At 45.3% G+C, this 26,335-nt stretch overlaps 1 protein-coding gene across 2 annotated transcripts in view; it reads right to left on the reverse strand.

Annotated features, from left to right (window-relative positions):
- The window catches only part of SLC9A7 (solute carrier family 9 member A7), a 133,674-nt gene extending 109,918 nt beyond the window's left edge, over nt 1-23,756 (reverse strand). For both annotated transcript variants that reach the window (XM_030305046.1, XM_030305045.1), the window contains exon 1: nt 23,372-23,756. In XM_030305046.1, coding sequence (XP_030160906.1) covers nt 23,372-23,702 — 331 coding nt within the window. In that variant the 5' untranslated portion in view covers nt 23,703-23,756. The remainder of the gene's footprint in view (nt 1-23,371) is intronic.
- Between the last annotated feature and the right edge of the window lie 2,579 nt (nt 23,757-26,335).

Genomic DNA, 26,335 nt, shown 5'->3' on the forward strand with positions numbered 1-26,335 from the left:
CCAGGCTCCGAGCCATCAGCCCAGAGCCCGACGCGGGGCTCGAACTCACGGACCGCGAGATCGTGACCTGGCTGAAGTCGGACGCTTAACCGACTGCGCCACCCAGGCGCCCCAACTGGTGTTATTTAAACCATGGTAACTGAAATTCATACATGCCAGACCGATGAAGGTGGGACTGCCTATATTCTGGGTGGGCGGGGCTTAGAACTTGCTTCTAACCAAAAGAATATGGCAAAGGTGATGGGATATCATTTCTATAATTATGGTACGTTATACGGCAAAGGTAACATGATTTTGTAGGTATAAAGCCCCTACTATTCCTTTTTTTTAAGTTTATTTATTTTGAGAGAGAGAGAAAGAATGCGAGTAGGGGAGGGGCAGAGAGCAAGGGAGAGAGAATCCCAAACAGGCTCTGCACTGACAGTGCAGACCTCATGAACGGGAAGATCATGACTTGAGCCAAGATCAAGTTAGAGGCTTAACCAACAGAGCCACCCAGGTGCCCCCCTACTGATTCTTGCTATGAAGTCTACTTCATTGGAAATTAACGTAGCTACTTTAGCTCTTTTGTTTAATGTCACATAGTGTATCTTTATCCTTCCTCTACCCATGTCTTTATAAAGTGGGTTTCTTATAAACAGCATATAGCTGTCTTCTTTTTCTTAATCCAATCTGACAATCTGTCTTTTAGGCCATTCACATTTAAAAAAAAATTGAGAGAGAGAGAGAGAGCCTGAGCAGGGAAGGGCGACAGAGAGAGAGAGAGAGAGAGAGAGAGAGAGAGAGAGAGAGAGAGAGAAAAGGAGGGAGGGAGAATCCTAAACAGGCTCCACACTCAGCACAGAGCCCAATGCAGGGCTCGATCCCTCAAACCTGGGATCACAACCTGAGCTCTAATCAACAATCCGGTGGACTGAGCCACCCAGGGGCCCCAGGCCATTCACATTTTCATACTTAAAGTGATTGCTGATATGGTGGCATTAAAATCTATCTTGCCGGCTGTTTTTCATTTGTTCCATTTGTTGTTTCTTATTTCCTCTTTTTCTGCTTTCTCTCCGTTGTGTTGAGCGCCTTTTATGATTCCATTTTATCACTTCTATTGCTATTTTTACCTGATGCTTAGTAGGGCTTAGATGCTTAGCTCAGTAGTGGGGAGGGGGGAGATGGGGGCATTCTTTTATGTTCCAATGAAGCCCCATTATTAGGCAGCACTGTGACCCTGGGTCTTAGGGCTGTGGCCTTCATAAGCATTCCTGATGGTCCTCAAAACACAGTGCCATCACTTTTTGCTATCCTTCCTCCTGCAGATTAAGACTTTTGTTCCTTAGGGAGATACGGAGACGTGTCTGGGCAGAGTTGGGCATGGCTGTTGCTCCCCTCTCCCAGCCAGCATATGGGACAAACTTTCTCCATAATCTTCCCTGTGAGCGCCTGGTGGGGATCTTGGAGGAAAAGTCTGCAAGAGCGGGAGAGCCTCTTCTACCTCTGTCCCCCGCCCCAACCATTAGCAATTCATTCAAAAGATGCTGGTTTAATCAGGGGCACCTGGGTGGCTCAGTCGGTTGCACCTCTCACTTTGGCTGAAGGTCATTATCTCGTGGCTTGTGAGTTGCAGCCCCAAGATGGGCTTGCCGCTGTCGGTGAGGAGCCCACTTCTGATCCTTTGTTCCCCTTCTCTCTCTCGGTCCCTCCCCCACTCATGCTCTCTCCCCCTCTCCCTCTCTCAAAAAAAAAAAAAAAATACTAGTTTAATCTTATCCAGCAGTGTCTGTACTGAGTAAGCAAATGCTCGAATCCGATTTCTCCCTGCACTGGCTCCTGTATGCCTTGAAATCTCAGTTTTCTGTGGCCAACTCAAGACAAGTCGCTGCTCTGCAATGTGTGTGCGGCTTTCTTCTTGTTGTAAGGATGGGAGCCCTAAGGTGTGCATCCTGGAGCTGAAACCAAAAGGCTTTTCATTGGTGTTTCAAGTGAACTTAGATCTTATATGCAGCCTTTTCCCACAAAGATCAGATATCTGACATACTGAGAGACGGTGTCAGGCGAATTATAATGCGCTGTGACAATTCGCTGAACATTCAGTTAAACAGATAAACAGAGAGAGATGGGAAATTCCTATAGTGTTAATATCTAATCAAGGATTCTGATCAATGGGCTAGAACTGATTTTCTTATCTGACTTGCTCTAATTCCAGTGAAAGAAAGAACTTGTTTTCATAAACTTGTTTTTTTAAATTATTTTTTTAATGTTTATTTTTTTTTTATTTTTTTTACATTTCTTTATTTTTGAGAAACACAGTGAGACAAAGCATGAGCAGGGGAGGGGCAGAGAGAGAGGGAGACACAGAATCTGAAACAGGCTCCAGGCTCTGAGCAAGCTGCAGCATAGAGCCTGATGCAGGGCTCGAACCCACGAACTGTGAGATCATGACCTGAGCCGAAGTCGGACGCTCAACCGACTGAGCCACCCAGGTGCCCCTTAATGTTTATTTTTGAGAGAGAGAGAGAGAGAGAGTGCAAGCTGGGGAGGGGCAGAGAGGGAGACACAGAATCTGGAGCAGGCTCCAGGCTCCGAGCTGTCAGCACGGCTGTCCCTAAACTTACATGTTTTTGTGACATATAAATGCTTGATGTCTATGTGGCCTTTTGAGGTAGAGGAAAATGCTCAAACCTGCATCACACCTTTGACCTTATGTCACTGGCCTAACCAGGGCCCCATACTGGTGGGGGAGATGGAGAACACTGCAGGTGCTTAAGTGACCAACTCCCGTAGAGATGTCCTCTTTTACAGAAACCCAACTCTAATTATGAATTTTTCAAACAATAACTGAATTGTAGAAATCGAAGAGATGTCACTATAAAACTAAATAACAGGGGCGCCTGGGTGGCTCAGTCGGTTAAGCGTCCGACTTGGGCTCAGGTCATGATCTCACCGTTCCTGAGTTCGAGCCCCATGTCGGGCTCTGTGCTGACAGCTCAGATGTTTCTCTCTCTCTGCCCCTCCCCTGCTCGCACTGTCTCTCTCTCTCAAAAATAAATAAAGATAAAAGAAAAATTAAAAGCAAACAAACTAAACAACATGATTCAGAGAGATCAGTACCCTCTACAAGCATCATTTCCCTGGCTGAACTTATCAAAAAAGGTCTTAGACACCCTAAGTATCACTGTTAAGGTGGCCCTATGAGAAACAGACAGTGTTACAGAAATATCTTCCATTGTGCTTGCCAGTATTAATGTATACATTAAATCAGAATGTTAATTACACTTTTTATAAAAAGGGTTTTTAAAAAAAAAAAAAAGCTTACTTATTTTGAGAGAGTGTGTGAGCAGACTGTGAGATCATGACCTGAGCAGAAGTCAAGAGTCGAACACTCAACTGACTGAGCCACCCAGGCGCCCCTAGAAAGGGCCTTTCATTCTTCCCTCCTATCTACCACCATTTCCTCCCCGAGTCATATATAATTCAATAAAACAGCACTGACGGATAAGCTTACAAAATAGTGGATGTGGGGTTTTTTTTTTTTAATTTTTAAAAAAAAAAATTTTAAGTCTTTTTTTATTCTTGAGAGACAGGGTGTGAGCAGGGGAGGAGCACAGAGAGAGGGAGACACAGAATCTGAAATCTGAAGCAGGCTCCAGGCTCTGAGCTGTCAGCACAGAGCCTGACGCGGGGCTCGAACCCACGAACCGCGAGATCATGACCTGAGCTGAAGTCGGACGCTCAACTGATTGAGCCACCCAGACGCCCCAAGTGGGTTTTTTTTTAATGCACATACTTAACATTTCAAATGTGAACTGTTTATCATAATTACGTCATCCCATGCTTTAGGCATATATTCCCACAGCAAATACAGCTTGTGCCTCAACACCTAGCTTCCTTCAGCCCGATGAGAGGGATACTGAGTCCTTTGAAACTGACCACGCGGCTTCTCTCCTCCCTTCTGGGCCTCAGGTCGACGTTCTGCCCTTTCTTGTGCTGCTACACGCCGCAGGGACACAGGGAGGGAAAGGGGGGGCAGCACTGGGAAACCGCATTTCCAGGCCTCCTTCCAAGTGGCTTCCAGCGAGATGCATCCAATGGGCAGCACAAAGAGAGACTAGAGCGGGCGAGAAAAGAAGCCAAGGTATCTCCATCTCTTTGCCGTGTGCATACATGCATGCGCTCTCTCCCTCTCTCCTTCTGTCCCCTCTGCCCCCCACCCTCTCTTTCAAGTAATGGCTGTGTGATCGCCATGGCCGAAGCTTCCAGCAGACAGCCCTCCCTATAGTGGTTCCAGTTCCCGCCAGGTGACCTCTTTCCTGGGTTCTGTGATGCTACCTTCTCCCTACGCCAGCCCTAGGGATGACAGGTGGCTTCCCGCTATTACTTATGTCTAGGTGGCTTCAGGGCACCCTGTCTGGCTTCTCAACTCTTCCAGTGCCTTGGTTCATAGCTGCCCCCTGCTGAACTACTTGCCTCTTTTTCCCTGAGGGGATAGTGGAGGGGGACGATTTCATCTGCCACATCAGAGCCCCGCCTTTTACCGGATTTCCCCCGCAATGGATACAAATCACTACAGATGACCATCTTGACGGTGTCTCTCTCCAGTGCCATCACAAACACTCCAACAGCCCACTGCCGCTGAAAGTAGACAGTTGTCTCATTCATGCCACTGAAGAGAATCCCTCTGGCTCATTCACAGCCTACTTTGTTAATGAATGCCATTGTTTCTTTCCCCAGTTCTCTCAACGGCAAAAATGTACCGCAGCCGACACATTCCTACACTAGAATATGACAGTCCGTGGTAGGCTTGTGTTCAGTGTGTGTCTGCATAAACACACAGACACACACATGAAGTCCACGGCTCAAAAAGAAAAAAACACCAAAAGGGGCGCCTGGGTGGCCCAGTTGGTTAAGCATCCGACTTCGGCTCAGGTCACGATCTCCCGGTTCGTGGGTTCGAGCCCCACGTTGGGCTTTGTGCTGATGGCTTACAGCCTGGGGCCTGCCTGTGTCTCCTTCTCTCTCTGCCCCTCCCCTGCTTGCGTGCTCTCTCAAGAATGATCATTAAAAACAAACAAATATATAAATACCAAAAGACAGAGGGTACATGTATGGGTGTTACAATGACACACACACAAAAAGACCAAAATCCCTTTATGGAACGAAGGCTTCCACTTCCAGACAAGACAGAGAAACAGGGACTAGATTTATCTTCAGGTCTAAAACAAAAACAAAGAAATACATGCGGTAACAGTTTTCAAGACACCAGAAGTCATGCTGAAGAACTGATCCCTGAGAGATGGGGAAAAATGAGGTGAGCGCTATGACGGCTCCAGCCTACTGCCTTCAGAGAATTTCCAAGCCACAAAGTAGGGAGGGGAAACCGAGACAGAGGTCTAGCCAACTCTCTAAACTGACAAAGCTGAGGGTCTAGATACAAGGTGAAGGTGGCTTAAGTTCATGGGACAGGGGACTGGCAGAGAGAATCTGAATAGAGAGAGAATCCTGGAGATCCACAGAGGGTCTCTCTCTCTCCGGTATTCAGGAGAGACCAGCATATGCGTATGAGGGGAAAGAACAATCTGAAAGGATTAGGGATGGCAGTACCTGGCTACAGGGACAGTGCCTGCTCCCACAAGCCAGACTGGAATTCACAATTCACAGGACACATGGGTAGAATATTCAGGATGGTCTTGCTTCAGTAGTGGGAATTACTAGCACTGCTCCAGACCTACCTAACAAATCATGAAAGCAAGACCCCGAAGGATCAAACTCTTTTGCAGTGAGTTAACTGCATCTAGGTACAAAGTGCAAGACGATTTGTAGGAATGCAAACACGTCCGGCACTTAACAAGGTAAAATTTACAATGTCTGGCATCCAACTAAAGATTAGCAGACATACAAAGAGGCAGGAAAATACAACCCATAATTAGGAGGATAGTCAATCAATTAAATGAAACTGACCCAAATTTTAGAAGCAGCAGGGAAGGGCATTAAGACAGCTACTGTAACATATTCCATATGTTCAAAAAGTTAAGCAGAGACGTGGAAGAACTTCTGAACATAAAAACTACAATGTCTAAAGTGAAAAATACACTGGATCAGATTAATTGAGATTAGATACTGCAGAAGAAAGAGATGAGTTAATTTAAGGGCCCAGCAAAAGAACCATCCAAAATGAAACACATGGAAAAAATAATCTCAAAATAGGAAAAGGCACCAGTGGGCTGTGTAACAATTTGAAGGGGTCTAATATACACGTGACTGGAGCCCCTGAGTGGGAAAAGGAAAGGATAGAAAAAATATTTCAAAAAATAATGGCCAAAAATTTTTACAAACTTAATGAAAACTATAAAAAACACCCCCCCCCAAGACCAAATGAATCCCAAGCACATGATACATAGAGAAAACTACGCCAAGGTAAACGGTAATCAAACTGCTCAAAACCAGTGATAAACAGAAAATATTAAAGGCAGCCAGAAGAAAAAGACATGTTACATACACAGGAACAAAGACAAAGATGACATTAGATTTCTCATCAGAAACAATATAAGCAAAAAAATGCCAGAGCAGAAAATGGAGACAGGAGAAAAACAAAATCACTCCAGAATTCTATACCCAGCAAAAGCATCTTTCAAAATGAAGGTGAAATAGAGGCATTTACGCATATGCCCACACAAAGAAAGAAAATTGATACATCTAAAAAAGTAATGGTTTTAAAAATAAGAGTGTGGATGAAACTAAAGAAATCTCAGGAACACAAAAAGCTAACAGTCCACTGACACCATGTGTTATTCTGCAGGAAAACGTTAACCTAACAGGCCTGATGTTGTGATCTCTAGGAGGGCCAGCTTGCATGACTGATCCTTGTAATACCTCATGGGAACTTGGTGTATAGAATACTCCCTATGCTACTAATTGATAAGGCTGTTTTTGTGCCTAGAACACTAAATTCTGCCCTACCAGCCTGGCTGTTGTTTTTGCAAATGTGATTTACGGCAAACACCTGCTTTCCTTCTGGGAGTCAGAAATTTCGGTAAGAGTCCTGATCAGCCCTTAATTTAAAAAGTCGAGGGGCGGGGTACCTGGGTGGCTCAGCCTGTTAGGCATCTGACTTCAACTCAGGTCATGATCTCACGGTTTGTGAATTGAGCCCTACATCAGGCTCTCTGCCGTCAGCACAGAGCCCACTTCGGATCCTCTGTCTCCCTCTCTCCCTGCCCCTCCCCCACTCGTGTTCGCTCCCCCTCTCTTTCTCTCCCTCTGTCTCTCAAAAATAAACATTAAAAAAAGAGATGAAGTCTTAAGCAAGCTTCCCTGGGCAGAAACACTGCACATGTGTTGCTGTATTTAATTGCTGGAAGAAGTGTGTCCTGTGAAACCCTACCCATAATCCCCCAAGGGAGAACTTTGGAAGCCCACATCTAGACTCTTCCAGACTCTACCCATTACACCTTTTCCCACTTGCTGATCCTGCTTTTTATCTTTTCGCTGTAATAAATCATAGCTCTGACTATAAATGTCTCTGAATACCATGAGTCGTTCCAGCAAATCATCAGATGTGTGGGTGGTCATCATATGCCCAGTTACCAAATATAAGTGGTACCTTTTAAAAATGTTTTTAAGTTAATTATTTTTGAGAGAGAGCACAAGTGAGGGAGGGGCAAAGAGACAGAAGTGGGGGGAGACACAGAATCCGAAGCAGGCTCCAGGCTCTGAGCTGTCAGCACAGAGCCCAAAACGGGGCTCGAACCCACAAACCACGAGATCATGACCTGAGCTGAAGTGGGACGCTTAATCGACTGAGCCACCCAGGCGCCCCTATAAGTGGTACGTTAAATCTTCACTCTTTCTTCAAACCCTTCCTGTGGACCTGAACTCCCTACTCTTTGGCCTCCCCTAGAATCCCAAGCAGTGCCTTATCCACTGTAGTCAAGAACATCTGCATCAGGTCCTCAAAACAGCCCCATATATCACACTCCAGTTTCAAGTGGAACTCAGAGCAGGTGTAGAAGTTACAATTAGGTTCATCAGCAAATAACAAACACCGATTTCCAGGCTCCTTCTGAGCCATCAGCACAGAGCCCGATGTGGGGCTCAAACGCACAGACTGTGAGATCATGACCTGAGCCGAAGTTGGACGTTTAACTGACTGAGCCACCCAGGCGCCCCATGTTGGCATTATTCAAAATATGTTACTAAAAGTTTAAGATGTTAAGTGAAATCTCCAAGATAACCAGCAAGAAAATAACAATATACAGAAAAGGAAAGAAAAGGATCAAGACTGTACACTATAAAAAATCAACTAAATACACAAAAGGCAGTAATGGAGAAATTGAGGAACAAAAACCATATAAGTCATAGAAAACAAATAGCAACAAGGCAGAAGTAAGTCCTACCTTATCAGTAATTACTTTAATATTAATGAATTAAACTCTATTATTAAAAAAATCTGAGATTGGCAGAATGGGTAAAAACACGTGATCCATTTATATGCTGTGTATAAGAAAGTAACTTTAAACACAAAGACACAAAGAGGCTAAAAGTAAAAAGAACAGTCTATGCAAATAGTAATCACAAGGGAGGCGGGATGGCTGTAGTATCTGACAAAATAGATTTTAAGTTAAAAATTACAAAAGACAAAGAAAGATCTATGTTGACAAAATCTTCAATACATCTAGAAGGTACAACAATTATAAACATACACATGCCTAAAAATGGATTCCCCAAATACATGAAGCAAAATCTGACAGGACTAAAGGAGGAAATAGTTCTATAATAATAGTTGATTTCAAAAACCGACTATCAATAACATATAGAAAAAAGAGACAGAAGGAAGATCAATAAAGAATTAGAGTACTTGAAGAATACTATAAACCAACTGGGTCTACAGACACATACAGAGCACTCTGCCCAACAACAGCAGAATACACATTTTTCTCAAGTACATATGGAACATTCTCCAGGATGGACTCTAAGGTCACCAAACAAGTCGTAATAAACTTAAAGAGTCTAAAAGTATATGTAGTATCTTTTCCAATCACAACGGGATGAACTAGAAATCAGCAATAGAAGGAAAACTAGAAAACTCACAAATGGGTGGAAAGTGAACAACAGACTCTTAACCAATAAGTCAAAGAAGAAATCACAAAGGAAATTAGAAAATACCTTGGGAAAAATGAAAACAACATGATGTACCAACAGTTATCAGATGCAGCAAAAGCAGTGCTCAGAGAGAAATTCTTAGCTGTAAGAGTCTACATTAAAAAAGAAGAATGATCTCGGAGCACCTGGGTGGCTCAGTCAGTTAAGCATCCAACTCTTGATTTTGGCTCAGGTCATGATCTCACAGTTCATGAGCTCGAGCCCCATGTCAAGCTCTGCGCTGACAGTGTAGAGCCTGCTTGGGATCCTCTCTCTTTCTCTCTCTCTCTGCCCCTCCCCCACTTGTGCAGGCATGCACTCTTTCTCAAAAATAAATAATCTTTTTTTTTTTTGAAAAAAGAAGAATGATCTCAAATCAGTAACTTAACTGTACACCTTAAGGAAGTAAAAAAAGGAAGAGCAAACCAAAACCCAAAGCTAGAATAAGGAAAGAAATGAAAAGATTAGAGAGGAGATAAATAAATAATAGAAGAAAAAAAGCAACAAAACCAAAAGTTGGTTCTTCGAAAAGATCAACAAAACTGACAAACTGTAGCTAGGGTAACTAAGGGGAAAAAAAGACTCAAATTACTAAAACCAGATATGAAAAAGGAGACCTTACTATCAACTTTACAGAATTTAGAAAGATTACAAAAGAATACTATGGGGGCCCCTGGGTGGCTCAGTTGGTTAAGTGTCCAACTTCAGCTCAGGTCGTGATCTCGCAGTCCATGAGTTCGAGCCCCATGTCAGGCTCTGTGCTGACAGCTCAGAGCCTGGAGCCTGTTTCAGATTCTGTGTCTCCCTCTCTCTCTGCCCCTCCCCCGTTCATGCTCTGTCTCTCTCTGTCTCAAAAATAAATAAATGTTAAAAAAATTTTTAAAAAAGAATACTATGAACTGGATAATCTAGATGAAACTCACACATTTCTAGAAACACACAAACTATCAAAACTGACTCAAGAAGAAATAGAAAATCTGAATAGACCTATAACAACAAGGAGAGTGAATCAGTGATCAAAACCTTCCCAACAAAGAAAAGACCAGGACCACATGGCTTTATTGGTTAATTTTACCACACATTTAAGAAAGAACTGACAACAATCCTTCTCAAATTCTTCCAAAACCTGAAGCAGAGTGAATACTTCCTGACTCTATGAAGCCAGCATTACCCTGATATCAAAGCCAAATTCATGACAAGAACAGAAAACTACAGACCAACAGTCCTTATAAATGTAGATGCAAAAATCCTCCAATACTGGATAACCAGATTCAGCAGCATATTAAAAGAGTTATATACCATGACCAAATGTAATCTATCCCAGGAACACAAGGATGGCTCAATATATGAAGGTCAATCAGTGTAATATACCACATTAATAGAATGAAGGAAAAAACCCACATAATCACCTCAACTGATGAAGAAAAAGCATTTGACAAAAATAGTATCTTTTCATGATAAAAACACCCACATAAACCAGAAATAGAAAGGGACTTTCCCCATGTGATATAGGGTATATGTGAAAAACCTGTATCTAATATCATACTTAATGGTGAAAGACTGAAACCTTTTCCCCTAAGATCAGGAACAAGACAAGGATACCCACTTTCACCATTTCTATTCAAGACAGTAATGGAAGTTCTAACCAGAACAATTAGGCAAGAAAGGGAAATAAAAGGCATCCAAATTAGAAAGTAAGAGGTAAAACTAACTCCATGTGCAGATGACATGACCTTGTATATAAAAAACTCTAAAGAATCCAAAACACTGTTAGAGAAAATAAACAAGTTCAATACAGTTGCAGGAGACAAAATCAACACCCCAAAAAAAAATCAGTCATATGTTTATACATTAGCAATGAACAAGAAACCTAAGAAAATAATTTCACTGATAATAGCATGAAAAGCAAGAAAATAGTTGAAAATAAATTTAAGGACACGTAAGAGTTGTATACTAAACCCCAAAACATCACTGAAAGAAATTAAAGACCTAAATAAATGAAAAGATATCCATGTTATGGACTGTAAGACTAAAAATCATTAAGATGACTGGGGCACCTGGGTGGCTCAGTCAGTTAAGTGTCCGACTTTGGCTCAGGTTATGATCTCACTGTTTGTGAGTTTGAGCCCCTCATCAGGCTCTCTGCCATCAGCACAGAGCCTGCTTCGGATCCTCTGTCCCCTTTCTCTCTGCCCCTCCCCTGCTCTCTCTCTCTCTAAAAATAAACTTAAAAAATCATTAAGGTGACAATACTACCCAAAGCAATATATAGACTCAATGCAATCCCTATCAAAATCTTAATGGCAGAAGTGAAAAAACACTTCCCAGTTTCAAAACTTATTACAAAGCTATAGTGGTACTGGTATAAGGAGAGACATATAGACCAGTGGGATAGAATTAAGGGTACCAACACCATTCAATGAGGAAGGGACAGTTTCTTCAACAAATGATGCTGGTATAACTGAACATCCACATACAAAAAAATAAATTTGGACCCTTACCTTATACCATATATAAAAATGAACTCAATATAAACCAAAAATCAAAATTTAAGAGTTAAAACTATAAAACTCTTCATAGAAACAGTAAGAGAAAGCTTCATGGCCCTGGTTTTGGCAAAGATTTCTTGGCCTAGGCAACAAAAGAAAAAATAGGTAACCCGAATGTCATCAAAATTAAAGCCTTTGTGCATCAAAGGCCACTATCATAAAATAAAAAGGCAACCCATGAAATCGGAAAAAGTATTTGCAAATCATATATCTAATAAGAGATTAATATCCAGAACATATAAAGAACTCCTACAACTTAGCAACAACATAAAAATAAACAACCCAATTCAAAAATGGGCAGAGGACTGGAATGAACTTTTCTCCAAAGAAGATGCCCACGAAAAGATGCTCCGCACCATCAGTCATTAGGAAAATGAAAATCAAAACCATAATAAGCTACCACTTCACAAGTACTAGGATGACCACCAAAAAAGACAACAACAGAAAATAACAAAGTATTAGAGACGATATGGAGAGACTGGAACACTTGTGCACTGGGGTAGGAATGTAAAATACGGCAGCGGCTGTGGAAAACAGTTTAAGCAATTCCTCAAAAAGTTAAACAAAGAGGGGCACCTGGGTGGGGTCAGTCAGTTAAGCTCCCGACTCTCGATCTCGGCTCAGGTCATGATCTCATGGTTCATGAGATCGAGCCCTGAGTCGGGCTCTGTGCTGACAACACGGAGCCTGCTTGGGATTCTTTCTCTCTTTCCCTCTCTCTGACCCTCCTCCGCACGTGCTCTAGCTCTCTCCTCTCAAAACAAATAAATACACTTTAAAATAAAAGTTAAACTTGGGGGCGCCTGGGTGGCTCAGTCGGTTGTGGGTCCAATTTCAGCTCATGCTTCGTGGGTTCGGGCTCCATGTCGGGCTCTGTGCTGACAGCTCAGAGCCTGGAGCCTGCTTCAGATTCTTTGTCTCCCTCTCTCTCTGACCCTCCCCTGCTTGTTCTCTGTCTGTCTGTCTGTCTGTCTCTCTCTCTCTCTCTGAAAAATCAATAAACATTAAAAAATAATAATAAAATAAAAGTTAAACACAAAACTACCATATGACCCAGCAATTCCACTCCTAGGTGTATATTCAAAAGAACTGAAAACAGGGGCTCAGTCAGACACTTGTATGTTCACGGCAGCATTATTCATAATAGACACAAGGTGGAAGCAACCCAAGCGTCCAGGAACTGATAAATGAATGAACAAAATGCAGAATGGAATACTATTCAGCCACAGAAAGGAATGAAGTTCATATATATGCTATGACATGAATGAACCTTGAAAATATTATGCCAAGCAAGGAGCGCCTGGGTGGCTCAGTCGGTTAAGCGTCCAACTTTGGTTCAGGTCATGATTCGCGGTTTGTGGGTTCGAGCCCCACGTCGGGCTCTGCGCTGACAGCTCGGAGCCTGGAGCCTGCTTCGGATTCTGTGTCTCCTTCTCTCTCTGCCCCTCCCCTGCTCCTGCTCTGTCTCTCTCTCTCAAAAGAAATAAATAATAACACATTTAAAAAAATTTTTTTAAAAAGAAAATATTACCCCAAGTGAAATAAGTCAGGTACAAATAAGTCATACACGTATATGAAATGTCCAGGATAGGCAAATTCATAGAGACAGAAACCCGATTAGAGGATACTGGGGAATGGGGGGCAGAGGAAGGAATGAGACATTGCTGTTTAATGGGTACAGAGTTTCTATTCGAGGGGATAAAAAAAAATTTGGAAACAGCGGTGACGGCCACACAATTTTACAAATGCCATCGGTGCTAGCGAATTGTACAGTTACAAATGATAAAAACGGCAAATATTACCATATGCATGCTGCCACAATAAAAAACATTTTAAACCACCATGTGGCTTATCAGCTGAATACACAATTGTCTGCAAACATACTCACCTATCCCTTTGTGCTCCTTCCTGAAACAGCTCTTGCTGTGATTCAGGCAGATGTTTTCACACACACAGTTTTCCCTCTCAGAAACTTCCCTGTCAGTGGGAATCTGCGGCACGAGAACCTGAAGGACCTTTCATGCGAAGCAGTGTTACGGCACCTTCTCTTTGTTAGACAAAACAGTATCTGTTAAATATTTCCATGGTGCCCACTATGTGTCTGGCGCCATTCTCGGGACAGAGGAGACGGCAGTGAACAAAAGACCGATATGCCTGCCCACCCAGTCATTCAGGCTTATGTTCTAACGTCTTTTGGAAGAGACTGATAGGCCTGTGGGAACCAGCATTGTAAGAGTAGTGAGACCTGGCAGTTCCACAGACCCAGTTCTACCTGCCTCCCCAGCTCTGTGACAGTGACCTACAGACGAGGCAGATTTTAAGCACCTGCTCCCACCTGAGAAGCTGGCATGGCCACTCTGAACATCCTTTGGCAGTTCTTCTGGTTTTTTCCCCCTTAGCAACTGGTAGCCTCCTGCCATATCGTCTTGGTCAGGGCCGCGATAACAAAGCACCATAGAGCAGGTGGCTTATACATCACCGAAATGTATTTTTCCTCACAGTTCTGGAGGCTGGAAGTCCAAGATCAGGGTAGTAGAATGGTCAGGTTTCTGGTGAGAGTCTCTTCTGGGTTGCAGACTGCTGACTTCTCACTGTATACTGTATACATGGTGGGAGAGAGAACTCCCAGAGGTCTCTTTTATAATCCCATTCTTTTCTAATCGCATTCAGGAGGGCTCCCAAAGGCCACAGCTCCTAATACTATCACACTAGGGGTTAGGATTTCAACATATGAATTGGGGGAGGCCCAACCAACCAATGTATACCACATATCAATGGGGTAACACCTGGAGTGTGGCCATTGGGATGAAAATGAACAGGCATTTTGGCCCCACTAGGATCCAAGGGCCCCAGGCCAATCTAGCACCGGAAAAGCCAGTCTTCCAAATTGGTCAGCCTCACTCCTTGCACCAGTACACTGGAGTTTGTGGCCAAGGCCCCAGCTAATAATAAAGGGACGCTATGGTTTGTTTTATCCTCTGAGCATAGATTTCCCTCGGGAGACCCCCTGGAAGCGGGGCATCGGGGCCGGATTCAGGCCAGATTCAGGTTCTGCCGTACCCGGGCCAAACACATCCTGAACCGTATTGATCTCATCCTTTAGGGTACCCCCACTTACTAATCTCAAACGGGCAACCCAAAACGAATGAGGTGCTAGGCCTAACTTTTGATCTCTTTGTCTGGCAAAATGGGACCCATAACACGGCCAAACGGCTTAAAGTATGCAAAGTCCTAAACACAGTGCCCGGCCATCATAACAGGTGCTAAAAAAAAAAAAAAATAGTTGCTATTTTTCTACAGTTATTTAATTACAAGCAACACAGTGAATATACTTTAAAGGGTGAAAACTTAAATAACAACAGTGAGTTTCGAACTTCAACTTAAAACAACAAAAACAAAACCCTGCTACCGTAATGAAACACGGATTTCTGGGTCCCACTCTGAGGCCGGACCTCCTAGTTCTAACGAGCTCCCAGGTGATGCTGATAAGTGCATTGAGACAACTTCACAAACTCCAGATGAATACTCTCTCCAAACTGGATTACTTAAAAAAAACTTAGCTTGTGCTCTCTTCGGCAGCACATATACTAAAAAAACTTAGCTTAGCAGCAGCAACCAAACCGCATGCAAATTCTCCCACTTCTCTTTTCTGGATTATGTGGGAGAAAGTACTCATCAAATACTGCATCGGACGTTGGCTGGCTGCTTTCCACCCTGGTCCCCTTCCTCCAGCTAGACTACACTGCCCCGCCTCTCTTCCAGTTAGATGTGGCCTCATGACCAAGTTCTGTCCAACAGAAGTGGGCAAAGTGACACGAACCACTTCCACACTTAGCACGCGGTCTTCCCGTGTGATCCCCTTTTTCTTTCCTCATTCACTGGCCGGAGAGAGAGGATTTCAAGGAAGCCAGAAAATGGAGGACACCTGGCTCCTGAACGACCACACCGAGAACCACCTGCCAGACCCTTGCACTGAACTCTTCTTATGTTAGGCCACTGAAATGTGGGGTTGGTCTGTTCTAACAGCTAGCATTACCCTAATACAAATATCCACATTGATTAAAAGCCAGGTAGCATGCTTTACCCAAAAGAGAAAAGTCTCCTAATACCTGTTCTCTTGCAAGTGGAAGAGAGGCAATTTTTCAAAAGGCATGTGAGCTTTAAAATGAAACCAAAAGGGGCGCCCGGGTGGCTCAGTTGGTTAAGCGTCCAATGCCAGCTCAAGTCATGGTCTCGCGGTTGGTGAGTTCAAGCCCCGTGTCAGGCTCTGGCTGGACAGCTCGGAGCCTGGAGCCTGCTTCGGATTCTCTGTCTCCCTCTCTCTCTGCCCCTCCCCCATGCTTTGTCTGTCTCTCTCTCTCTCACTCTCAAAACTAAATAAGCATTAAAAAGAATTTTTTAAACCAAACCAAAAAATTAAAATTCAAAAGAAGTTACTGATTCTCAAGTCGTGAAAGCCTAACGTCATCTCACAGCAACTAACGTCAAACAGCATTCCTCAATTTCAGAGTTCAATGAGAGTAACGGGTTGTATACCGCCTCACCTGTACAACCTTTCAGGGAGGAAAGTTAACAGGTTACCAGCTAACAGGTTAGCAGGGAGGTTAACATCGTCCCCAGTCCTCTATTTTAATGAAAATTTTGAAACACACAAAAAAAGTTGAAAGATGAATAGAAAACACACCCTTTCATCCACCACCCAGGTATAGCAAGTGCTAGCATTCTGCCATATTGGTTTCCTCTATATATGGGTGTGTGTATTTTTTTGACTGAACTTTTTGAAAGTAAGCTGCATGTGTCAGGACTCATACTTTCACCCTTAAATAATTCAGCCTACAATTCCAATGAGTACGTACGTTCTCCTGTATAACCTCCATTATCTCACCTAAGAAAAGTATCAGTAATTCCCTAATGTCATCTAACACCAAGTCCATGTTCAAATATCCCTGATTGTCCCCCCAAACATTCTATAGCTTATTTTCATGAACCAGGAGCCAATCAAGCTTCCTGTGCTCTGACTGCTTATATTTGGTCTCTATGAGCTTAGAACATGGTCTTAGTCTGCTCAGGCTGCTAGGACAAAATACCATTGACTGGGCGGTTTAAACAACAAACATTTATTTCTCACAGTTCTGGAGGCTGGAAAGTTCAAGATCAAGGCGCTGGCAGATTCGGCGTCTGACTAGAGCCCTCTTCCTAGCTTGTAGATGGCTGCCTTCTCACTGTATCCTCACATGGTAGAGAGATAGGGGGCTCTTGTCTCTCCCTCTTCTTATAAGGGCATTAATCCCATCGTACAGGTTCCACCCTCATGACCTCATCTAAACCTAATTACCTCCCCCAAACCCCACTTCCAAATAGCATCACATTAGGGATCAGGACTTCAACATAGGAATCTTGGCTGGGGCAGGGGGAGGGTACTACAATTCAGTCTATAATAGACACTAATCCTGCCTTTTTGTTTCCCTTTGACACAGACTTGCTGAAGAGACCAGGACAACTTGTCTCGTAAGTTATCCCGCATTTTGGATATGTCAAATTGCTTTCACGAGGTATTTGATAACTTGTTTCCCTCTCCCCTGTATTTCCTGTAAGCTGGAAGATGTGCCTAAAACCTCGATTCGATTCAAACAGAACATCTGGAGGATGAATCCGACACGGGTAAAGCTGTAGAGCTTCACAAGGAGCAAGGATAAATTTGATGGCTCAGCTATAAGACAGTGGCTGCCAGACCTCGCCATTACAAAGATACCTTCTTTCCTTCGCGATAGGCGAGTAACCTGTGGAGTTATCCTTGGCATCGTGTAAGTACCGTGTTCCCCAACAACTTCTCACCTAGGGCTTTGGAATTCCTTGAAACTCCTTGTCTAAGGCGTTGGGGGCTGTGAGACGGTGGTTTTCTAGTGACATCATTCCAGAGAGGTTAACTTCTGAAAGTTCTAAGAAACACTTTCAGGAAATGTCATTTTCTAATTTTAAGACACGTTTTGCTTCCGTGTATTACTTTGAAATAACTAAAAGATTTCCCTGTGCCCAGAGATTTCAAAAAGAACATCCTGATAGCCAAGGAAAATGCTACCCAACCACATAACTATGTTCTCTTAGTTCTAATGTATCTTTTGCTACATAAACGCTGTTTGCTTTTATTTTTACTTTTTTAACGTTTATTCATTTTTGAGAGACACGGAGAGACAGAGCATGAGCAGGGGAGGGGCAGAGAGAGAGGGAGACACAGAATGCGAAGCAGGCTCCAGGCTCTGAACTGTCAGCCCAGAGGCAGATGTGGGGCTCGAACTCACAAACTGTGAGATCATGACCTGAGCTGGAGTCAGACACTTAACCAACTGAGCCACCCAGGCACTCTTTTTTAATTTTTTTAAACGTTTACTTATTATTGAAAGACAGAGAGAGACAGAGTGTGAGCAGGGGAGGGGCAGAGAGAGAGGGAGACACAGAATCTGAAGCAGGCTCCAGGCTCCGAGGCATCAGCACAGAGACCGATACAGGCTCGAACTCACAAACTGTGATATCACCACCTGAGTCGAAGTTGGAAGCTTAACTGACTGAGGCACTGAGGTGCCTCTGTTTGCTTTATGTTTAAATAACATTTCAATTACAAAAGTAACGTGTGCCAGTATGGTAGGAAATTCAGGCCATTCAGAAGAGTACAAAGGGAAAAGTAGCATCTCTCTTCCCTCTCTCCCAACAACGGTTTCCACAACCAAAGGATAACCACTGCTAAGTTTGTGTATCCTTCCAAAGAAGCACATATGTCATATAGAAATGTGTATACATCATGTTTGTATACACATATTCCATAATTTTTAAAGCATAAATGAGATAATACTATCCAGACTGTTCTGCCCGTTCTTTTTTCTCCACGGCAGTATGTGTGGACAGGGTAGGCATACTGTAAATATTTTCTAGGTATTAACAATTAGCCCCCCCCCCCAAAAAAAAATCAAATGTTCCTCATCCCTACTAACTGTATCCGAATGCATTTTAAAAATTTTTTTTAACGTTTGTTTATTTTTGAGACAGAGAGAGACAGAGCATGAACGGGGGAGGGTCAGAGAGAGAGGGAGACACAGAATCCGAAACAAGCTCCAGGCTCTGAGCGGTCAGCACAGGGCCCGACGCGGGGCTCGAACTCACGGACCGTGAGATCATGACCCGAACCGAAGTCGGTCGCTTAACCGACTGAGCCACCCAGGCGCCCCTCCTAATGCATTTTTAAATTACAGGGGTGCCTGGGTGGCTCAGTTGCTTAAGCAAACGACTCTTGGTTGCGACTCAGGTAATGATTTCACGGTGCATGAGTTCGAGCCCCACAGTTGGCTCTGCGATGACAGTGGGGTGCCTGCTTGGGATTCTCTCTCTCTCCCTGTCTCTCTGCCCCTTCCATGTACGTGCTCGCTCTCTTACTCTCTCTCTCTCTCAAAATAAATAAATAAACTTTAAATAATTTACAGCAGGCCTCTACCTGAATTAACCTCAAGTAGCAAAGCTGGCCAAAGAATCACGAAGTCTAGAGTGAGAATGAGAATTCATATCTACCAAGTGTTTAAGTATCAGACACTGCACTTGACCTTTATGATATCTCAATAATATAATAATCCTGTGAAGTGTGGGATACTGTCTCCATTTTTGAAAAGAGGAAACCAAGACCTAATGTTACACAGCTTTATAAGTAACACAGCCAGCACTTGAACCCAAGGTATCTGGTACCCAAGTGAGACCATGTGGAGCTGCCCCAAACTGGGGCCAAAGTGAGGGACTCAAACACACACACACACACACACACACACACACACACACACACACACATAAATGAGGGCTCCCGATTAACCAAGAACAGCGTGGTTCCAAGATGTGTGCTCGCAAGGCTCAAACGTTAATTTTATGCTACTGTGCAGAGTCAGATTTCCCCTTGCAGATTTCGCCCATGAACCCACTCTCACGCTGCGCTTAGCAATTCGGCTCCAACAAAGCAACAATGAGCCCACGGTCCACAGAACCTGGAGGGGCTGACCAACGCGTACTTGAAAAGTTGATAGGCGTGGAGGAAGCGAGAAGCAGGTGGCAGGCTGCCACGGCCAAGTGAGATATTTTGGACCTGTATCAGTTGCCACAAAAACATTACGGGGGAAGTGGAACTAGCGTACGCATGAGAGAGAACCACAGTTAACTGACACAGTCTGTTTATACCACCTTTCCCTGCCTCAAACACTTGCTATTTCTGCTGCACAGACTTGCTGGGCCTGATAACTTTCAGATGGCACTTAGTCACGTACAGAGGCAGACAGCTGGGAGCTCCCTGCCCTGACAAAACAGGTCAGACTGGTGCCAGGTAAGCTCCTGGTCCACTGCCCTGCAGCTCCCATCAGGGCCTGGGGTGGGGGCTGCTTTCAACTTCCCTGGAGAGTCTGGTCTGTGGTCACCCTCCCTTATGGCTACCCGGGTCTGTTGTCAGGGAGGGGTGCTTGTAACCGCCCCTTGCAATTTAGATGTCGAGCATTCACTGTGTGTCTCTTATTGTCCTTAGATCCCTTGCATCTGAGCAAGCCCTTATTATGGGATCTATTTGTTGTGCACACCACTCCTAATATAGCATCAACTATTTTGGGGGGATAATGAAATAAAAAGGAGAGAGGGAAAGGAAGGAAAAGCTCTTTCCCCACGCCCCATTTTGTCTCCATTCCAGGCACAGGGCTCCAGAAGTTCCAGGGGTACAATCCACAATTGAAAGGTCACAGAAAATCGGTAACATAATGTAATTTAAGTAGGGAGAAGTGGGCATCACACTGGATGATTTGAGAAGCATCTTAAAAATGCCATCACGAATGCCACAGAACGGAGGCAAGGACACGCTAATAGGTAATTCGGCTCCCATAATTCAAAAATCGAAAAGCACAAAAGAGTATACAGTGTATTTCCCTCCCACCTCATGTCACAGCCACCTAGCTCCTCCCCCACACACAAAAAAACAATGTTACTAGTCTATTACCTGTCCTTCCAGAGATATTTTATACCAACAAATATATATAACCACAATTTATCTTAATATATGACTATATATAAATATATATTTACCATAACTTTTTATAAACATTAAAGCCTTCCCTTTCAGATTAAAGTGCCACTTAAATATTTTTTAAAGGGGCAGAATTTAACGTGTTTTTTTTTTTTTAATTTCGAACAGTTCTGAAACTTGCAGTTGAACTCTTTCTCTCATAAAACTTTACCAACATTAAAAAAAAAACTGCCCCCATTTAAAAAATTAAAAAAGCAGATACTGAACAAATGTTTCCTTACGTCTTTTTGTCCTTTATTACTCAGAGGCAACAGGACAATTACTCACTTCCTCTACTGATATCAAGAAATGAAATCTGTTTTCTTACTATTATTAACAAAGAGAAGTCCTGAAAATCTGTACTGTATTGACTTCAGCGCTCAAAGATTTTCATGCTGAATTTTTAAAAATCAGAATCCCTATCCCAATAGCCTTCAGGAAAGAATGAACAATTAGCTAATCAAATGACATTAGAATTCAGATGGGGCAGGAGGGCGCTAAAACAGAAGACTAAATATCCATGAGACAGAGAAATGTTTTCTTACGGTTACAGGCAAGATATCCACATCAAAATAGCAATATGTATCACATATTGGCAGACAAAATATCTTCGTATATTTCGAAGTAACACTAAAACCCAAAGGCAGAGCAAAATTACACAGAATGTTAGGAGACGATGTTGCCTTTTCTGAGCAAACATCAATTAAACCAGATTTCAGTTTCACAAAATGAAACAGTACATTGCAGCACGGCCCCAGCGACTAAAAAATTGAAAGGAGTTGAAACCGTACACATCAGCAAAGGAAAATTCCACTATTGTTCGGAAGCCTCAAGATAACGGTGACTGCGCTAAGAACATGGAGTAGTCCTCAGGAAAAAAAAATATTTTTAAATCCTCATTTATTTTCCATGCACTTGAACATGTATTCGTAAGCCTGTCAAATCTACCTTCTAAAAGTATTTCACGCTGTGATTTAATGAATTGGATCTAGAGGCCATAAAATAAAAAGATTTTCATGGTTATCTATAGACATATAAGGGTGATCTTCATTTGCATTACGTCTCAGAGTCAACCACCCCAAATGACAACACGCTTCAACTCCCCACTCTGCTACCTGCTCAGTACACCTCCAGCTCTGGCCTCCGTCACTTGTCACCCATGGACACAAACCCCAGAGCTCAAGAATGGCCAGGTATCAAGGCCAAAGTCTGAGTTCACATCTGTAATTTGCAAAAGCCAAACTCGCTTTTAGACCTGGTCCTGTTTCAGTTAAAGATCTGTTTAGGCCTCCACCTCTTTAAAACTAGAGGGCCTCCCGACAGCACTCCATAACCTTGGAAGCCACCAGCCTGGGCTGTCAACGACCCATCAAGAACCCTGAGAAGCGAGGCCCAGGGCCAAGGGTAATTTTCACATTAAAGATTAAGGCATCAGCTTTCCATTCTTTATCAGGGAACCCTGAATGGAAATTGAGTGGAGAGATCCCTCCAGTAAAAGCAATGAAGTAGGATGCTCCCTATTGGGAATAGTCATGAAGCGGGCTCATCTATTTCACATGAGGATGCCAACCTGGGCCTTAACGCCACTGAATTCAATTCAAAAAGAGAATACTGGGTTCCAGTCTGGAGTCAGAATGGGGGGTGGGGGCGGGGAGAGAGGGATGATTCAGATTACAGCTAACTGACATCCGTGTGACAACAGCAGATTGGTGCTGACCGCTCCGCGGGTAACACACTGGGTGCCATTAAATCCACAAAAAGATGATGGCATCAGCCCACCCTTCACAACAAAAGACGGCTGGCTCCAGGATTAAAACCACTACTTTTCCTCTTCATGCACTTATAAACGTGTCTTCAAAGTCACGTCCGCGTTAAAATCTGAAGAACACAAATCTCCTCTTTGCTTGGAGAAGCCAAGTAACTGGGTAGAACGTCCCACCTGGACAGACGGGTGGGAGGCGTGCCCACATCCCCGACTAGGCCCGACCGTGGCAGTGCACCACACTGGATCCTGGACCGCGCTCATTTTTCACAGCGCTTCACACTCTGACTTTACCAAGAGACCCAGGAACGCGGATTTCAGAAGTGGGCGCCCACCCGGGGTGACCATGGATGTGTGCATCCATCAGGCCCCGGACGCCAAGACCCAACCCCAGAAACCCTCAGTCCTCGCCCCCACCCTCACTGTGGCCTGCCTCCTGGGGTGACGCGGTCCCCAAGGAAGTCACCCACCCTCTGCCGCCGCGGCACACGTACCCTGTTGAGCTGAACTGGGGCGGGAGGTGGGGGGAGGCGAGTGCGGAAGCGCGATGCGGGGAGGGGGGGGCAGCGCAAAACAGAACCCGGTGGGCAGAACCAGGCCACCTCTGTGCCTTTCATTATCCTGGTTCCCCGGTGAAGACACAGCGAAATGGGGTGGAATTCTTTTTAACGGGAATAGAAAGCCAGAAAAAATGCAGACAGTTGACCTTGGGAACCAACCCCGTCGCAGCGGGAAACGGAAAAGAAACACGTTGGCAAGGGAAGGGGGGAGCGCAGCGCAGAGCGGGGCGGGGTGGGGGCAGCGCAGCGGCCCGGCCGCCGGAGGGGTGTCGGGGTGGTGGGCGCGGTAGGGGGTGCTCACCGTAGATCATGGCCAGCCCGGTCTCGTGCAGGAAGCGCACCCGGCGGTGCTTGAAGAGCCAGATGGTGAGGATGGTGAGCGTGAGCAGCAGGATGAAGGTGAGCAGGCTCACGCTGTCTTGCCGGTGGCTCTCCTCCGCCTCCTTCTCAGTGGCGAGCTCCTCCATGGCGCTGCTGTCCTCGGCCGCCGCCCCAGAGGAGGAGGCCGAGGCCGCGGCGCGCAGCCCCCGACCCAGCAGCAGCGGCAGCAGCAGCGGCAGCAGCAGCAGCCGCGGTGGCAGCGCCCGGGCCGCCCGGCCCCGGCCGAGGCGCGCCGCGTCACCAGGCTCCATGGCCCCAGGGCCGCCCGCGCCTCCTGCGCGCGGGGACCAGCAGTCCGCGCCGTCGGCGGGTTCCCGCGGCGCCGCCGACCTGCCCGAGTGGCCGTGGCCGCGGCCGCCGCAGCTCCTCCCCCCCGTGCGCGCCGGGCCGGGGCTGCGCCGGGAACCGCGTGGGGGAGGGGCGCGCGCAGTGCGCAGGATCCCCAAGCACCGCCCCCCGCCCGCGCACCTGTTCGGCCCCCAGCCGCGCCGCACCGCGCCGAGCGCCCTCCTGGCCGCCGAGGCCTACGGGGCCGGGGCCGTCCGACTCGGGGGCCGGGTCGCTGGCCCCGTGCCTCCCTGCGCGCCTCACCCGGTCCTGGCGTACCTGGCCGGGCCGTCCGGGGTCGCGGGGCCGTTCCTGGGCTGACGCCGCCGCGCTTCCTAAACGCGACGCCAGAGGTCGCCGGTGCCTGGCAGGAGCATCAGCTTGGATTCGCGCGGGCCGGCCGTGCGGTGTGGAGTCCTGTCTCTGGGTCCACCGCCAAGTGTTCGATCTCAGGCCGGTGTGTGGCTGCCCTGAGCCAAGGAACGAGGGGGCTCTGGGGGACGCGAGGTTTCGCGAAGCAGGGTTACCCCCCTGCGCCTCTCTTTCCACGATTCCCCCCCACCCCGTGCCTTCCAGTTTTGGGGGCTTAGCAGACTCTGCCAGGCTTCATTCAAACCTCTGCTCTAAGTCTGTCCCAAAGTGAGGCCTGATAAGGGGTTGGAATGGGGTGCAAGCATTAAAATATCTCCTTAACCACTTGGGGAATAGACTGACTTCTTATCGTGGACTGTGTAAGTAACCCTCTTTGGGGAACAAGGTTGAACCGGAAGGAACCAAACACTTGCCAGGGGTGGGGATTACCCTGGTGGCCCTTTTATGTTGACCTTCTGGTAGCCCCGGGAGTTTCTGGATGATTCTCAGGACGGCTCTGAGGAAAAAAATAAAGTAGACTCTGGAACAATAACTTAGGAACTAGAATTTTCAATCCACCTTGTTCCCCTGGTCAAGGGAGAAAAGAGAGATTGAATTCTTTTCTTAAGATTTTTAAAAAAGTAACCTCTACACCCAACATGCAGATCGAACTTACAACCCCGAGATTAAGCATCACATGCTCTACCTACTGAGCAAACCAGGTGCCCCCAGAGAGATGGAATCCTTAATCACTGAATCCCCAGCACCTAACGCTGCGCTCATAAGCGTTCGTTGAACTGCTCTGAAATCCGTACCAACCTCTTCATCGGGATTTTAGCTAGCATTGTTCCCTATTCGTCCAGACTATCACCCAGCCCCTGCAAAATTCCATATTCCTGAAGTTCCATGCAGGTTCCCAATGAAATTGCAAACACTAAAAACCTGGAGAGTCGCAGAAAAAGTTATACAACAACAGGAAAACTAATTTCTGGAGATTCACTAAAATCCAGGTTTGCTGAAAACTGGTTATATTGATCATAATATTTAATATTACACCCTCTTGGGTTCCTGTAAGTCAAGGACAGCACTTCTTTCTGCAGACTTCTTTTATTTTTTTTTTTTTAGTTTATTTATTCATTTTTGAGAGAGACAGAGACAGCGTGAGTGGGGAAGAGGCAGAGAGAGAGAGAGACAGAAAATCCCAAGCAGGCTCCATGCTGCCAGCGCAGAGCCCAACGCGGGGCTCAGACCCACTAACCGTGAGATCGTGATCTGAGCCGAAACCAAGAGTTGGATGCCCAGCCAACTGAGCCACCCAGGCGCCCCTCTGCAGACTTCTTAGTACTTCCGGCAGATTGTATTTTCAAAAAATGCCCACAACCATATTTCCAATTTCAGATGCCTCTCAGAACCTTGCCACTCCCCCATCAAGAGGTGGCATCTGTGTTCCCTCCCCCTTGAACTTCAGTGGACCCTTGTGACTGCCTCAAAGAATAGAATATGTCGGGGCGCCTGGGTGGCGCAGTCGGTTAAGCGTCCGACTTCAGCTCAGGTCACGATCTCGCGGTCCGTGAGTTCGAGCCCCGCGTCAGGCTCTGGGCTGATGGCTCGGAGCCCGGAGCCTGTTTCCGATTCTGTGTCTCCCTCTCTCTCTGCTCCTCCCCCGTTCATGCTCTGTCTCTCTCTGTCCCAAAAATAAAATAAACGTTGAAAAAAAAATTAAAAAAAAAAGAATAGAATATGGCAATAGAGACCACGTAACTCGTGAAACCAGGTCGTAAAAGACAGTCTAGCTCCCGCCTGACTCACTCTCACACTCTTGTTCTCCACTCTGGAGCCCTGAGCTTCCGTGTGAAGTATCTAGACCACAGCGAGCTGTCACACCTGTTAGAAAGGCTACCGTCAAAAAGACAAGGGATAACAAATGTGGGCAAGGGTGTGGAGGAAAGAGAGCACTTGTGCACTGTTGATACGAATGGAAATTGATACAGGCACTGTGGAAAACAGTAAGGGGGGGCCGTCAAAAGATTAAAAATAGGACTACCATACGATCCAGAAATTCTACTTCTGGATATTTATCCGAAGCAAATGAAAGCAGGATCTCAAAAATACATCTTCATTCCCGTATTTATTACAGCATTATTCACAATAGCCAAGATAGGGAAACAGGTATCTGTCAATAGATGAATGGCCAAAGAAAATGTAA

The sequence above is a fragment of the Lynx canadensis genome, chromosome X (genome assembly GCF_007474595.2).
Source record: "Lynx canadensis isolate LIC74 chromosome X, mLynCan4.pri.v2, whole genome shotgun sequence".
NCBI lineage: Eukaryota > Metazoa > Chordata > Mammalia > Carnivora > Felidae > Lynx > Lynx canadensis.